Source organism: Pecten maximus, chromosome 11 (assembly GCF_902652985.1).
Source record: "Pecten maximus chromosome 11, xPecMax1.1, whole genome shotgun sequence".
Taxonomy (NCBI): domain Eukaryota; kingdom Metazoa; phylum Mollusca; class Bivalvia; order Pectinida; family Pectinidae; genus Pecten; species Pecten maximus.
In genome coordinates, this window is record NC_047025.1 from 8,291,926 (window position 1) to 8,309,422 (window position 17,497).

The 17,497-nt window shown below is 33.6% G+C and overlaps 1 protein-coding gene across 1 annotated transcript in view; it reads left to right on the top strand.

The window, feature by feature from the left end:
• Positions 1–8,442: 8,442 nt before the first annotated feature.
• LOC117337832 overlaps positions 8,443–17,497 on the top strand; it is a 92,736-nt gene continuing 83,681 nt past the window's right edge. The window contains 3 exon segments of the mRNA XM_033898960.1: positions 8,443–8,518; positions 14,597–15,148; positions 17,182–17,220. Of these exon segments, the coding sequence (XP_033754851.1) occupies positions 8,443–8,518; positions 14,597–15,148; positions 17,182–17,220 (667 nt within the window).

Sequence of the window (17,497 nt, forward strand, 5' to 3'; positions counted from 1 at the left end):
TCCGGGCTCTATCTCCTACACTATAAAGCACTAGAACTTAATACTTAGTAGTATTGTTCTCTGTGGGAAGGCAGTGTGTCGCGTACAAAAACCGGGTCAATGTGACCTATATTTTGCTATTTTTTGACCTCTGACCTACATTAAAGTAAAAGTTTGTCCGGGCTCTATCTCCTACACTATAAAGGACTAGAACTTAATACTTGGTAGTATGGTTCCTTGTGGGAAGGCGGTGTGTCGCGTACCAAAACCGGGTCACTGTGACCTTTATTTTGCTATATTTTGACCTCTGACCTACATTAAAGTAAAAGTTTGTCCGGGCTCTATCTCCTACACTATAAAGGACTAGAACTTAATACTTGGTAGTATGGTTCCTTGTGGGAAGGCGGTGTGTCGCGTACAAAAAACCGGGTCACTGTGACCTATATTTTGACCTCTGACCTACATTAAAGAAAAAGCTTGTCCGGGCTCTATCTCCTACACTATAAAGCACTAGAACTTAATACTTGGTAGTATGGTTCCCCATGGGAAGGCGGTGTGTCGCGTACCAAAACCGGGTCACTGTGACCTATATTTTGACCTCTGACCTACATTAAAGAAAGAAAAATTTGTCCAGGTTCTATCTCCTACACTATTAAGGATTAGAACTTTATACTTGGTAGTATAGTTCCCTGTGGGAAGGCGGTGTGTCGCGTACCAAAACTGTGTCATCTACTCTGCAATTCCCATCCAAACCATATTGGAAATCAACATACCACAAATAGAAGCAGTTGGAATCATCACTGGCAATTTGCTGCTTGGATGCATATATATACCTCCTAACACATCTTATAACCATTTAAATTCAGCTATATTACAGTTATTCAAGCTATGCACAACACAAGCAAAGTTACATAAGTGTACAAACATTCTTGTTGTTGGAGATTTCAACATGGACTTCGCAAAGATGGACAGCCTTCAAAAATCTTGTAAACTTCACCAACTACTGACCACGCCTACCCATTGCCTTGGAGGAATTCTTGACTTGGTCTTCTCATCCAAATTATTCCCAGTGACAAACAAACCTGTGTTCTTCTCAGATCACCATTTAATCAATATACAGTACTGTTGAATTCAATGTAAGCATAACAAACAACATCTTGTTATTATTATTACAATTTCATGTCTATTGCAGTAAAACCTGTCTATAAAGGATACCCAATAGAAAAACTAAAGGTGTCCTTCATAGACTTATGTCCTTTATATAGAGATCATTTATAGAGTATACCTACAGTGTACATGTATTTAGTGAGAATGGGATGGTTCCTGTATAGAAGCGGGTCTCTGTAAACTACATCTTCACCTTTCAATACATTGAAGAAAATACATGACCTTATTGCATCTCGAGATTCACACTCATTGCTATTGGATCTCGAGATAACAACCCGGTGGGGGACTGTAATTCGTTGAATTATCTTGTTTTCATAAGCCTTGTTAATCTTTTCATTAAACGTTGAATTTTGGGGAATTTTCTTATACGTAACGTTACGCCACCGAGTGCAAAGTTTCTATATCTGACCGGTATGAAACTGTCAATTCTTGGTCATTTGATTCTCCCGGGTTTGCCGTTTCTAGTTTTGGATACACAGCCGTTTTGATGGTCATACATATTTTCATTAATTCTAATGAAAATATGTATGACCATCAAAACGGCTGTTAAAAAAAAACTAGTCCGAAAGTTTTTTTTTAACAAAATACACACATTTGAAGGTACGATTTCCTGGGTATATTACAGTTCTTCAGATTTCTGCCCTTGATCAGTGGTATGAGGTGCATTTCAGATTATTGATCATACTTTTGTTTCCTCTGACTGAAGTAAAGTTACTTTATTCTTCTGTGAAGTCCTTGTATGTGACAGTATTTCAGGGTATCTCAGTACAAATGGGTTAATATATATGTAGGCCATGAACTGTTGTCCAGCTAGCCACTTTATTCTTCTGTGAAATCCTTATATGTGACAGTATTTAAGGGTATCTCGGTACAAATGGGTTAATATATATGTAGGCCATGAACTGTTGTCCAGCTAGCCACTTTATTCTTCTGTGAAATCCTTATACATGTATGTGACAGTATTTCAGAGTATCTCAGTACAAATGGGTTAATATATATGTAGGCCATGAACTGTTGTCCAGCTAGCCACTTTATTCTTCTGTGAAATCCTTATATATGACAGTATTTCAGGGTATCTCAGTACAAATGGGTTAATATATATGTAGGCCATGAACTGTTGTCTAGCTAGCCACTGAGGTCGTGAATGGTTGAATGAAACCTGATAGGATCTCGAGCAAAGTTCCCGAATACTGTGATAACTATTATCCAAGTCCAGTTTGCTGGAGTTTCACGGACGGGCGCTGTCCAAGTATTGGGTAATTGATCCTAGGAGATGAGCCGCGTTACCAAATAATAGCCAGAAACTTCAATGCAGAAACGTAATTACAGTATAATGAGAATGGAAGGTGGGCGACTAGAAAAGAAATCAGCGATATAACCGTGAAACGGTTGTTGAAAACCGTGAGTGAAAAGGAAGAGTAGTTAATTTACTTACAACCCGTAAATAGCCCATTACCTTATACAAAATGTGTTTCTAATTCAAAACTTATCACCACCTTTCAAAAGTAATTGCGAGTTATACATAGCAGAACTAAAATGAATTGAACTGCCTTAACACTGTTTCGTCATTGTAGGACTCGTCAGTGATGCAAGAGAGGCGATCAAAATCGCGAAACATGCCAAAAGAGATGCAACATCTAGATGGGTAGGTAAAACGACCCATAATTCAATACGTGTGTTATGATTACGTCTTGTACATACTGTATTGTTTTATGTGTTGAGGAGAGCATCTCGTAGCCCTAGGGCTGTTTGTGATCCTCATTAAATAAATAAAGAATTAGAACAAGTACATGTGTGAATTGTGACCCCAGTGGTGGTGGTTGACCAAGGTCACAAAGACGAAGACCTCTTCAGCTCTTGCGAACTCTTGACGGTACAATAAGAAGATATAAAGACGAAACGTGTTCTCTCCCCTTCTGGCCTGGCCTACAGCTCTTGATCGCAAAGTGGTAAATTTGAACTTCACTAACTTCTAGCCTAGCTTAGCTTAAATTTCAATCGTTTCCTACCAGGGCCCAAGTGTTTTATCAGTCAAACGTCCTATGTCCTCAGCAGTACTCCCAATGATGGGGGTTCAAAGCTAGCTGTGTTATGTAAGCGCGGACGTGACTGCTAATACTGTCAAATTATTCCCAATATTAAATTTAGTTCCAGACATTCTGGTACGAAAGGTGTCTTATCAGAATGTAAGGCCTGCAGTTTGGCTATACCTGATGAATGTTACACTATACAAGAATTAACTTTGTCACCTTGTAAACAAAACTCATTCAGCCACATAAACATTTGACAGCACAATTAGAATTATATATTGTGTAGTTTATGAGCGCAAATTACCATGACTAATATCACTACACATGAAATATCCATGTATTCCCACAACACAGTAACATACCCTATGATTTCTATAATAAACAGTATATAACACATCTGTGATAAAATCGTCGCTAATACTTAAAACTTGATTTGGTTTGTTTTTGTTTAACGTCCTATTAACAGCCAGGGTCATTTCAGGACGTGCCAGGTTTTGGAGGTGGAGGAAAGCCAGAGTACCCGGAGAAAAACCGCCGGCCTACGGTCAGTACTTGGCAACTGCCCCACGTAGGTTTCGAACTCGCAACCCAGAGGTGGAGGGCTAGTGTTAAAGTGTCGGGACACCTGAACCACTCGGCCACCGCGGCCCCTACTTACTTGACCCCTTCACACTAAGTAATATGTATCATAATCTAGTATACCTATATTTGATCCGGTATATCAAATCTGTTATTTTTCTTTACGTATATTTTGTTTTGTTTTGTTTTCGTTATCACTGTGTGTGTACACATATTGTAAACTTATATAACTATTTCATTATCTATCTCTCTATGTGACCGTGTGTAATGTGTCTTGATCATGTGGCGGGTGCCCTAAAAAATCCTACAATTTATACATGTCTGTACTGTTGTTATTACTACGTGGCCAATAAACTCTATAACATATACAAAGCCACCTCTACACTGTAAACTACATATAAACGAAATATTTACATGGCAATTGAAACTCAATATTATAATCGCTAACGTTTTCAAGCCTTGCGGTAATTTTCAGGCGATTGCATTTCAATTAAGAGTATATAAATATAAAAATGAAATAGCACGGCAACTGAAATTCCGTATTATAATCGCCAACGTTTTCAAGCCTTTCGGCTTTCTTCAGGCGCTCATATGCATCAATACATTATACCACACTAAATAAAACCATTACTCAATATAGTTAAACATAAAACTATTATATGACATAATATATAAACGATGCAGTATAAAAATACATCTTTAAGGTACATGTACATTTAATTATATAACAGGGGTCAATAACCCGCATAGGGTTACAGTATTCTGAACAGTGTCACGATTCAGATGAATCAAAACGTGTCAATCAGGTTACGGTAAAACTCGGGACTAAAAAGTCCACCAGCAGTGTCTACCACCCAAGGTATACAATAACAACTTACTAGGCACATGTCCCTGTTCCATACTCTCTCTTCGCTAGTTAAAGTGAAGGTCTACGGTATAGGTGTTAGGACGACTACTGATAAATGTATACCGTTATTAGCGTATTTTCTTCTTCTAACAATTGATTCCAATGTACGCTTGTTAACAATAAATTGTCTTGAACTTTTAGAAATACCATTTAGCTGTTTTTCACAAGAAGGTATATAGCATACTGAAATAGTTACGTAAATCGAATATATATTGTTAAGAAATGTTTATTAAGAAAATATCAAATATCCATGGTAATTTAACTACTGCGGTTTCAGTTGACAAATTGCTGATTTATGATTAAGAGCACATGTTATGTCTTCTGTTTTGGACATGTCTCCGCTTTTTAAATGTTGTATGTTGACATATTCACTTTATAGTTATTTACTTTTGTTTTGCAAGAAATATGTTGGAGCATGCCGATTAATATTATGGCACTAAACGATAATTATAACAGAAACATTTAACTCATTTCAAGTGAAAATCTACGACGGAACATGAACGTCTATGATAAATTCTAACTGGTTTCGAGAACAGTATCATGAATACCTACCTTGAATGAAAATCTTTAAAATGGGAACGTCAGCACGTTCCTGGGATGGGCGTGAGGATAGCGCGTGCTGACTATCCAGGAAGTATCCGATACCATATGTGAATTAAAAGTTTCGCCCCCGCTTCCTGCGTATCCGTTATCTTGATTCGCCGGATGAGAATTTTTCGACGTTATTATTTATCGATATATATTGAATAAATATCATATATTTTAGAGATGCTATATGTCGCTGAAAGCGTAAACAGAGCTTGTCCCAAACATTCATAAAATGACATCCATGATGTAGAAATGCAAACCACCAACAAACAGCGTTCTACAGAGAGTCGCATTCAGATTAAAAGTTACATGCCAAAAATGGAGTAATATACTAAATGATGGTGACGTTGCCAGGGTGCAGACCGAAACGTTAGGTTTAAATACTGTATTGGTTGTGATATACCAAAGTCCATTCATATTGTGTCCTTTTCTGTTTTTGTTTTCTGTTGGTTTTGTTTAATGCCATTTTAATAAAGTGAAATTAATATAAGGACCACATAATATAGTAGTAAAGTGTAATTGTAGGTGTAATTGTGGACTTATAAATGTGAATGTTTGTCGCTATTCATATATGTTATATGTCATATTTTGTCAACAAAATTTGAAAATGAATAAAAAATGAATTAAAAAAAATGTCCATTCATACTGTTACTTATGTACCCGAGAAATATGTTTCATAAAATGTACTTTATATTTCGGATATGACTTTGTTATACATCACCTTAAGTTATTCGGTGTGATCACTAGTATTGTAGTCTTTTAATGTAGCATTGGTTCAGATATTATCTTTAGAATATATGTAAGTTTTGGAGATTTCAATCGAAATGAACATGTCAAAATACTAAGTAAATACTCTAAAATCATCTTTAATAATACGTGTAATTTATATAAGAACAACAGCAACTATCAAGAAAATACCACAGCTAAGGAGAAAACAAATTCATGCTAATGACAAATATGTTATCAACGTGTTAAGATGTGTGACATAATCAGACTAGTACATATCCAGAAAATAGGTAATTAACTTGACTCATTAACATGTTACAATATCTATAGTTTTGCATGATGAAGGTGACAAATGTTCAGCCATCGGACCATCACACATATTTTTTTCTTCCTACCTTAAAAACTCTACCTAGTACATAATATTCTACCCAGTCTATAGAAAACGCTTCACAATGTATCTGTTAGTATTTCTACATGACACACATAAAGATTTATATATGTGCTTTACTTTTGAAGTGTGGCATGCTAGAGAGCCATAAAAGCCGTCAATATCATTTTATTTATTTTTCTTTGTAGAGAATAATCATAGCTACGATTAGTTTTCTGGTTCTGGTTCTTGATATGATCGTTAACGAATTGTATCTATAAAAATAATGTATTTTAATACACAAGAATGTATTTCGATCCTCTTTTTGCATTAATTACTGGAAATAACAGTCTTTATTACAATATACTATTTTGGATAGATTACCTTGCCGATAGAATGCAATATTTCTTATGGCTTAGGGTTTAATTAATTTGGAATAAAAAATACAGAAATTTAACCATCATAAGTAGTAGATCAAATGAAGATTGTGTGTTCATTATCCAGTATACGGATTTTACGGAAATGATAATGAAGATCTAATCTTAATTAGACTGTAAATCAAAAACGCAAAGAAGTCATATTTGTAATACCGTCCAAATGTGATTGTTGTTTGGGTTGAGTCAAGTGATTGTCTTTTTTCTTATCTATGACACACTTCAAAAATATCGGCGTATTTCGGCGACGCATTTTGGTTGTTACCAATTCAGGACACAATGAGTGAGCATAAATGCACAGCAGTCTCATGACCGCAATATGGCTGACTAGTGGAATCGAATATTTAGCAGAAACAGAACAGACAGAACGCTTATAAATTACGTATAAAGACGTAAATTGCAAACATCAGACAGATACATGATGGAGGTCATCACGAGGAAAATGTAAGAGTAGCTTATGATGTAAGCCCAGCGGATTTCTTTTATAATGTTATATAAATATTCAGGTAAATGGGGGGAAAATGGAGAAGTGGATCAAAATTCCATATATATTGTAGAAAATTATTAATAAAGTAAAACATACCGTAGCACTAGAAGAAATAGAAAACTATTTTCAAACGTTTGTGTGTACTTTTTTTCGGAAATGAAAATACTGTAAACGTACATACTTTTGGCGCACTCCAGTTTTAGCGGATAAATGAATTTAAGTAGATTAGCGCAGTGATTAATTGGTACATCCACATTACTTTACGTAGAAAGACAACATACAGAAATTGCAATTAGGGCAATCATATATCAGCGGAGAGCTTTCACCGCGAAAAGCGCCAAAATAGGATTACCGCTTAAATATTAAGTTAACAGTATATGGTTATGTTATTATGTTTGTCACATGAAGTTCAATCTCCTTTTAAAGGGCATTATATCGATCATGTATCCTATAGCGTTGTCCAAATGTAATTCTTGTATTTCCCTTGTTTGTCCGTTCTCCGATCAACCACCAAATCCAAAAAAAATGAATACTAATTAGTACATGCTTGTGTAAGCAAGCTAGTCATTCGATTATGACATGATCAAATGAAGTTAACGGACACAAAACACCTCCTCGTGGAAGCACGTCCTTCCAAATGATTTGTGTGGAGGCATTATGACCAGCTAGTCTAGAAGTTAATGTATTTCTGAAGGTAAATCACCAAGTAAAAATAACTAATGTTATGATATAAGCATCGGGCAGTATAAAGATAGTGGAAAGGTCCAAACATATGTCCCGGGTTGTGACCTTTCATAGTGTTAGAGCAATGGTTATCTAGGAATTGCTTTCAAAGAATGGGTGCCTGTAGGTGGGGGTCACTCTAGAACTATCCTACAAGAAGTCGTCTTATCTGTTTCATTTCCCGAGGCCCAACAAGGGGAAAGTTAATCAATATTTAAATAATATTTAATTTGTGAAATATTTTAGCGTCATAATTAGTGCATCATTTTCGTAATAAATATTTCGAGTTAAATCAAATGTATTTATGGTAACCAACTGTATATATTTGATTGATAACTCCCCCTCGGAGCCTCTGGATGTCTAATGTAGTTTTGTCACGTGATCATATAGAGTGCCGAATATCTATATTACCTTGAACAAGACAGGATATTGTCAATTTTCGTTTCGGAAGAATGATGCGCTTCGCCGCGATCATTCTTACTCTAGTTGTCGCCAACAGGGCGGCAACGTTTTCGAAGAGAGCTACGGGAGGTGAGTAACAATACAAATTTTAATTAACTAATTATGAACATTTACCTGTAAAAATGTAAACCACACTCTTAATCATTTTCTAGTGTGAATGGATGTGCAAACAAACGAAAAAAATGTTGTTGCTTTTTAATCTTTAATTTATGATAATGATAGAAGTGATGCTAATGGAAATATTCAGCTTCCCTCGATACCAAAACTTTTGTTAGATATGAAACGTAACTTTAAGTGAAACTTTAATGTAAATTGCATATTCAAATAAACAAACTTGAAAAATAATGAATATGTCTACATCTTAGTTTTTCATTAACTGAGTTTTATGTTACACAGATATATATATGTAACTTTTAAACAGTGAATGAATTACCATACAAAAAGTCATGTGTGAGCTATGAGTTTTAGCAGTAATAATCGTGACGTCATTAAAATTGTGACGTCACAACAAAAAACAGCTAAAATTCTTGACCGATGTTCTTCAAAATCCAATCTTAGATAAGAGAATAACTTTGATATTCAGTACACACTATTAGATAAAAACGAACAAAGATACAACACTCTAAAAAGAATTATAATTTCATAGCTATATACTTTTACTAAATGTTGTAATTCTAGATGCTACTTACTCTAGATACGATGTAAAATAAAAGGTGACACGTGTTATTGAAATGATCAGGCACATGAACAATGACAGCTTATCATGAAAAGGAACCAAGGACTATATTTAGTTACTGATATACCATGACTTACAGCTACGTCATTTGTCTTTAGAGATAGTATTCACTTACAATATGGTGCTCATTAGCCATGGCTTTGCCATTTCAAATGTATTTTATTGACAGCAGTATTGTGTTATATAAGCTCATCTAGATTCATGTATTAAAAAACAGAGAAATATCTTCCTGAAAATAATTTTCAACTGTCTCGATACTTCAACCTGATATCTTGGTAACCTGATAACTAAGAGAATATGTATAAGGTAACATTACATAATATGAAATAGGTTCATTCTTCTTTGTCCACTCACTCATTGTCTACTTAATTAATGTCCAATTCATAAATGTCTGTCCAATTAATTAATGTCCAATTCATAAATGTCTGTCCAATTAATTAATGTCCACTTACGTCTTTGATTTCTCTTCTCTTTCGGACTATTATATCCCCATTTACGTACACACAATAAGTTTCACCAGTCAAATATCTGATATGAAAACATCTCATGTAGATTTGAGAAGGTTTCACCACTCAAACATCTTATTTAAAAGAACATCTGAATTATATCTCCTATATACGTACACACGATTTTAGTTGTACACAACTGATACATTTGTAAATCTTTCAGATCTTGATTTACTGCCTGACACTGTTACTGTAATGGAACACTAATCATTTATTCATTCATTCATTTTTGCTTATTCCATAACTCACATTATCATTTTAAATGTGATAACAGTTGTTAGAAATTGATTTGAAATATACGATGCACATAAGATAATGCACGCACACGTAATTATCCATGTCATAGCACCCTATTGATGTGTTTACGATATTGACATAAAAATTTCGAAACAGAGAAATGAGAAAACTACATCGCAAATTACATAATACCATGTATGAACAAATAAAACGGAGTTTACAGTAAACAGGTACAGGTCAACAATGGAAATGACATAAATGAAGTGAAAGCGCGAGTAGATTTGAGTAGGATTCACTAGTCAAAGATCTTATACAGAAACATTTCATGACGATTTGTGTAAATTCACCAGGCAAACATCCTTCACACAAAAAAATCTCATGTAGACTTGAGTAGGTTTCACCTGTAAAACATGTTATACAAAAACACCTCTTGTAGATTAGAGTTGGTGTCACCTTTAAAACATCTTATACAAAAACACCTCTTGTAGATTAGAGTAGGTTTCACCTGTAAAACATCTTATACAAAAACACCTCTTGTAGATTAGAGTTGGTGTCACCTTTAAAACATCTTATACAAAAACACCTCTTGTAGATTAGATAATGTTTCGACGGTCAAACATCTTATACAAATCACCCCTTCTGACCATTAAATCATTAGTTGGTTTGGATTTTTTTTGTGTAATTGATAAGACGTCAGATATAAATTAGAAATAAAATATAACCAAACTAGCTTAGATTTTACATGACTGAACTGTCATTTACTGCATGTCGAGTTAAAAGAAGATGAGCAATATCTTGGCTGCTGACATTCATACACTGTCCAAGATTCAGGCCAAGGATGGTCAGTGTGATAGCAAGTAAACCACTGGTAAAAATTATGTTTGTCTCACAATTCTACAGATATATTTTAAAATTTGCTGCAGGTCGTGTTAGTCTCACTTTTCTTTTCGATAGTTCAAAGCTTTACCGGATGTTTGAAGCCAAACTGGTGCATTTTTTGCGGAAAATATGAACGAATTATAACTTTCTTTTATTTCATAGCTGAAAAACATTGAAAACTACGACGGAACATTACAATAAGATATCACTTTCCCATGTCTACTCAGTATAATTTTGTTTTGCTTTATATGAATCATATGTTGATGAAAAGGGGCTTCGAAATAAACCATGGATCAAAAAACAATGTATCTTAAGCATTATTTTTCGACAATAATCATAACTTATCTAAAATTAGAAAATCTCTGCCTGCAATTGATTAACATCATGACAATTGATGAGGTAGCAAAATACGTCACACACACACCGATGACGTAGCTTGATTCAGAAACGTCTTAATAATTGTATATGAAAAGTTATCAGGTAGGCTATGAATTAACTATGTCAGCAAAAGATTATATACAGGTTGATGACGTAGTATTTAACAGAAACTGGTGACATCATAATACGTGTTTACAAATATATGCATTGATGAATTTATAATGTCAGTATCTGAAATTGGATGAAAAAATAGTTATACATTGTATTATTAGTTATAATTATGATATATTATAATTATTATGATATAATAATGTTTATTTAGTGTACTTCATATAATAATTACATAACTTACCCCAGAAATAATTCAAATATAACTACTAAACGAACCTGTAAAAATCTACTGTAATCAGTATATAAGTAAATATTTAAAAATAAAACCGTTATGATACATAGAAAATACATGTTACATCATATGTTTCAACAAATTGTTATGAAAATCTTAACATTTTTAATGTATTTCATCAATTTATTGCATTTTTTGCCCAACTAATACATTTAAAACATCTGGATGCAATTGATAGTAAATGGCTTGAGCAAGCACAAAGTAAAAAACAGTTACAATACTAAGGGATATGATTTCACCTTTCCTTTGCAGTAAAACAATAAATAGGGATAACGTTTCACCTTTCACTTGCAGCTAAACAATATATAGAGATAGTTTCGCCTTTCCTTCACAGAAAAAAATTTTATAGGGTTTCACATTTCCGTTGCAGTAAAACAACACATATGGGTATAGTTTCACATTTCCTTTGTAGTAAAACAATACATGTGTATATGGTTTCACATTTACTTTGCAGTAAAGCAATACAAAGGGGTATAGTTTCACATTCCTTTTGCAGTGAAACAATATACATATGTATGTGGATTAAGTTTAACATTTCCTTTGCAGTTAAACAATAAAAAGGGATATAGTTTCACCTTTCCCTTGCAGTTAAACAATACATAGAGGTATAGTTTCGCATTTCCTTGCAGAATAACAATACATAGGGAAATCGTTTCATCTTTCCTTTACAGAAAAAAAATCCATAGTGGTATAGTTTCACCTTTTCTTTGCTGTCAAACAATACATATGGGTATAGTTTCACCTTTTCCTAGCAGTAAAACAATACATAGGGGTATGGTTTCACATTTCCTTTGCAGTAAAACAATACATAAAGGTATAGTTTCACATTTCCTTGCAGTATAACAATATATATGGATATAGTTTGATCTCCCCTTGCAGTAAAACAATACGTGTGGATATAGTTACTTCTTTCCCTTGCAGTAAAACAATATATAGAAATATAGTGTTTCGCCTTTCCTTAGCAGTAAAATACATTACCAATACATAGGGATATGATTTCATCTTTCCTTTTCAGTAAGACAATACATAGGGATATAGTTTAATCTTTCATTTGCAGTAAAATTATACATGCAGATGTAGTTTCATTTTTCCTTTGCTCATTTCCCCTCGAAAATACCATTTTACTATACTTAATTTCCGTTGTACATAAACATCGAGCAATAAATAAAAAATAACTAGCAATTAATGTCTTAAACTGCTTAGCCATTATCTATTGTATATACATACTGTATATGTAGATACAATATACATTTGTATCATTATACCACGTGTCCATGATCCAGAAGAAGGAGATATAAATTAGGGGAGGGAGAAGCTTAGTCGGCACTTCCCTATCATTACCACACCTAGACTTATGGTAACATAGTACCCCGCACATTTCATCATTTATTGTAGGGTTTTAATTTTCAGGTATAGTAATCAACATATATATACATGTAAATATATGTATACCCCACACATTTCATCATTTATTTTAGGGTTTCAATTTTTAAGTATAGTCATCAACAAATATATAAATATATGTAAACCCCACACATTTCATCATTTATTTTAGGGTTTTAATTTTTAAGTATAGTCATCAACATATATATAAATATTTATACAGTATGTATACCCCGCACATTTCATCATTTATTTTAGGGATTTACTTTTTAAGTATAGTCATCCACATATATATAAATATATATATACCCCGCACATTTCATATTTATTTTGGGGTATTAATTTCTAAGTATAGTCATCAACATATATATCAATATATATATATATACCCTGCACATTTATTTAGGGTATTAATTTCTAAGTATAGTCATCAACATATATATCAATATATATATATATACCCTGCACATTTATTTAGGGTATTAATTTCTAAGTATAGTCATCAACATATATATAAATAATATATACATGTATGTTACATTTGAAACGTGTCCTATCGCTTATTATAGAATACTTCCTTTGGTTCCACTCCCTTCTGTTGTCCCACTTCTGTCCTGGCACCATGTGGTCGTTCCCACTTCTCAGATAAGATCTTCGTCTTCCGTTTCTATTGTGAAGGTGTCCTTGTGAATATCAAATCTAGCTTAAGTAATACAGTCCATCCCAACACCTGTTATGTATATATAGCAACAATTTCCTATACGTGCATTTACGTAACATTATATAATACACAAAACTATTACATAATGCTGCTTAACTGAAAGAAAACAATACACATAAAACCCATTCTTACATAATAAGGAAAGGAATATATCAAAGAAAATCAACATTGTTCCTTTAACATATGGCAAAAATACCATAGAAAACCTTCTGTAACAAAACAAATATATACACAATTGTAATATAGAATATACATTTTTATGATATTTTTATTTCTATACATTTTGTTAGCTATAATTCTGTATTATAAATCTACTGCTCCTTGTGTTCTAGATCAAGCTTGGAGTTTAATTTAGGTTTCACAAAAAAAGATTATTTGGCATTTTAGCATTCTTCCAAATGGAAGTACTGTATCATGTAATGAAGATATCCCACTACACCCAGGTGGATTGATATTCTAACTTGTTACACATTACTATGTGTCGTGTACTTTTAAATTTTATTCCAAGGGTTTACCTTGTTTTCCTGGTTGGTACATCCACACACAAACCACTACACTCGAAAAGATGACGTTATTGTCACGAGAAGTTATTTAGCTACATGAATATATTTATTTTAACGAATTCATATACGGGCCGAAGATTTTTTTTTTTATATTCTATGGTTTATTTTTAGAATGATATTCCGTTATTCAATGAAATTTAGTAATACATATAATAATTTCGGTGTTTAAAATCCTAAAAATGAAATATTGTCGAAACTTGATTTAATTAATCTAATTAGTTTAATAAGGAATAATTATATGAAAAAAAGTGATCTTTTCAGTTTTTGTTTGTGTATATAGGTGTATTCATATGGTTCCCTGTGCTCTGACGAGATGATTTAACTCTGTTTTTTTGTTTTAGGATGTGAAACTCAAGCTGATGTTACCTTTGTGCTTGATTCCTCCGACATCGTCGGAAAAGACAATTTCGACAAGGAGCTGGCATTCATAGCCGACACAGTGTCACAAATGGATACCTCTCCTGGTAAAACTAAAGTCAGTATTGTGACTTACAGTTCTGGGGTGTATAACCAGTTCTTCCTGAAGGCGAATCCGACCAGGAATGAGATTAGGCACATCCCATTCAGGGGTGGACGAACTCATACTGCGGATGCCATTCGCTATGTTACCCAAACATCATTCAACCCAGTCCATGGGGCGCGGAATAATGTGCCCCATATAGCTGTTTTGGTAACAAATGGCCCGTCTTCGTATAAGCAAGTCACAAAGATCGAAGCTCAGTCGGCGAAGGATAATAACATCATTATGTATTCAGTCGGCGTCGGCAGTGGTGTCGACAAGGACGAGTTACAAGCCGTCGCCAGTGATCCCGACTCTCGTTACTACATATCGACGCAGAATTTTGGTGCTCTCGGAAGTGTCTCAGGATCTCTTGCAACTAAACTCTGCAACGGTAAGTTACATTGGACACAAGCATTGAAAACAATAACCTGCACAACTCATAGTCTGGGGTAAAAGGCATGTTTGTTAATTTCATTGTTTATTTCATTATTTATTTCTTTGTTTATTCATTTCATTGTTTATTCATGTCATCGTTTATTCATTTCATTGTTTATTTCATTGTTTATTTCATTGTTTATTTGATCGAGTATTTCATTGTAATACGTTTCTTAAATTGTATACAGGACTTGATGATTTTGACCATCTGAACCATTTTCTTAATTCACGCGATGCGGAAATATATAGGTGAACTTCCGAATGTATTAATCAAAATGACTGTTCCAATTTCTATTTCCACGTATGGCTTGACGTGCCCTGAGATTTAGACTAAGCGTCGGAATTTTATATTAGCATTGTTTCAGTTAACGTGTAATATCAATGTTATCTTTGTCAATGTATTTTTATAAGGGCCATGCTTAAGAAAAAGGCCACTTTTCTGATGAGGGATAAGTCAATTATTTTCAAGGCCGATATTTCATCAATTCAGCATGAAATCTGATGTCATAGCTATTTCATACCTAGGGTGAGTAGTCAAATGACGATAATAACTTACTCCATACGATTCTATTGCTGTGTTCGGCTAATACTTGTTTATGTAAAAACAGTACCTGCCTTGTGTGAAAGCTATATGCAAATAAATTTTCTTTGAACGAACTATTTATAACTCTGTATTTGTACCGAGTTTAACATATAACTAATATTACTACTGTAATATTACTCCAAAATCTGCCAAATATCACATCAAAGTTCTGAAACCATTTTCAACTTAAATATATTAGCATTTCTAGTATGTTGTATCTTTTAAGTATTTTTTTCATCGAATGTTCGCTATCATCGGAAGCCCACGACACTCAAACAACAGAGTAGAATCTCGTGGTTTCCCGACGATGGTGTTAGCAATGACGTATGTTTTCTTCAGTTTTGGTAATATAATGAAAATAGAACAGAACTTTGTTATATTGTAGAAAATGATGACTTGAATAATCCAAACAAAACAGGCATAAACAACCAATGTTAATCATTGTCCACTTAATAGCCTACGTTAGTTAACCTGGTTTAGTGGGCTCCGTGTTATACATTCCATTCGTGATTGAAAGTCTCATGCTAAGTCTGTTTCTTAAAGGTGCATTCCTTCGTTCGCTCATCAGAAACATGCATAATTTCTATTGATGAAATCTATGTCTGAACGATGATTATATGAGGGTTTGTGCCTACATATAATGAAATTAACGCCGAAATGTACAAGGAAAAGGCGTATCGTATACAAGAACCGTATGTCCTTGCGGTAATTAGAGATACTTCGGGTCGAATTAGAAATTTTCAGGACTTAATACTCGAAGAACTTTGGTTTATCTTGAGAGTAAAACTGCCTTGTTAATAGAAAGATTTTAACTTTTACTACTTGAGAAAAATACATATTTTTGACTAAATTTAATATTGACGACCTAAACTTTATTCAAACGAAGGAATGCCCCTTTAAATGTGATACATACAAATGTCTTTTAATTGTATTATCCAATTAAAAGCGATGTTTCAAATGGTAGCGTTATTTTTTACGTTATGAGCTAATAATTATATATTTTAAGTCAACGAAAATGTTTTGTTAAAATCACAATTAAATTATAGTCTACTGACAAAACACACATATAGCATTTATCATTATTAATAATGCATGATAATTCAGATACCACCAAGGTCAATCAATCATCCATATGACTACGGTTTGATATCTGTAGTCGGTTCGCATTAATTGAACGCGGTTGAATTCTGGTAAGTGCATAAGGTATCATATCATACCAGATGTAGACTAGTTTATCAAACATGACATTTAACAGTTAACGTAGCGAAAACGATATATAATTTAACAGTAGCTCAGTTAACAAAACACGAAATAGTTTGATTCATGGCTCATCGATTAGTTATACGACTTAGGGCGCATAATAGCAATCACTTAGTAAGGATCAATGTCTTATTCTCATTTTTCAGAACTTCCAAGTACATCGGCATCCTTGTCAGCCCCAACAAGTAAGTAGTTTCATGTTGTATACCTGTTAGTCATTAACTCTGGAAACAATATGGAGCATAACAAATCAAAACAAAGGAACATATATAAAAACACATTAATAAAAAAATATATCAATGCACCAATAATATCATCATTAGTAATTACATTACAGATCTATACCTAAACTGAAATCTTAAATAATTTGACAATGTCATAATTAAGCGCAACATCAAAGCGTGGCAATGATATATTGACAGACCTATGCTAAATGCTTCATATTCGTGTGTTTACACGTAG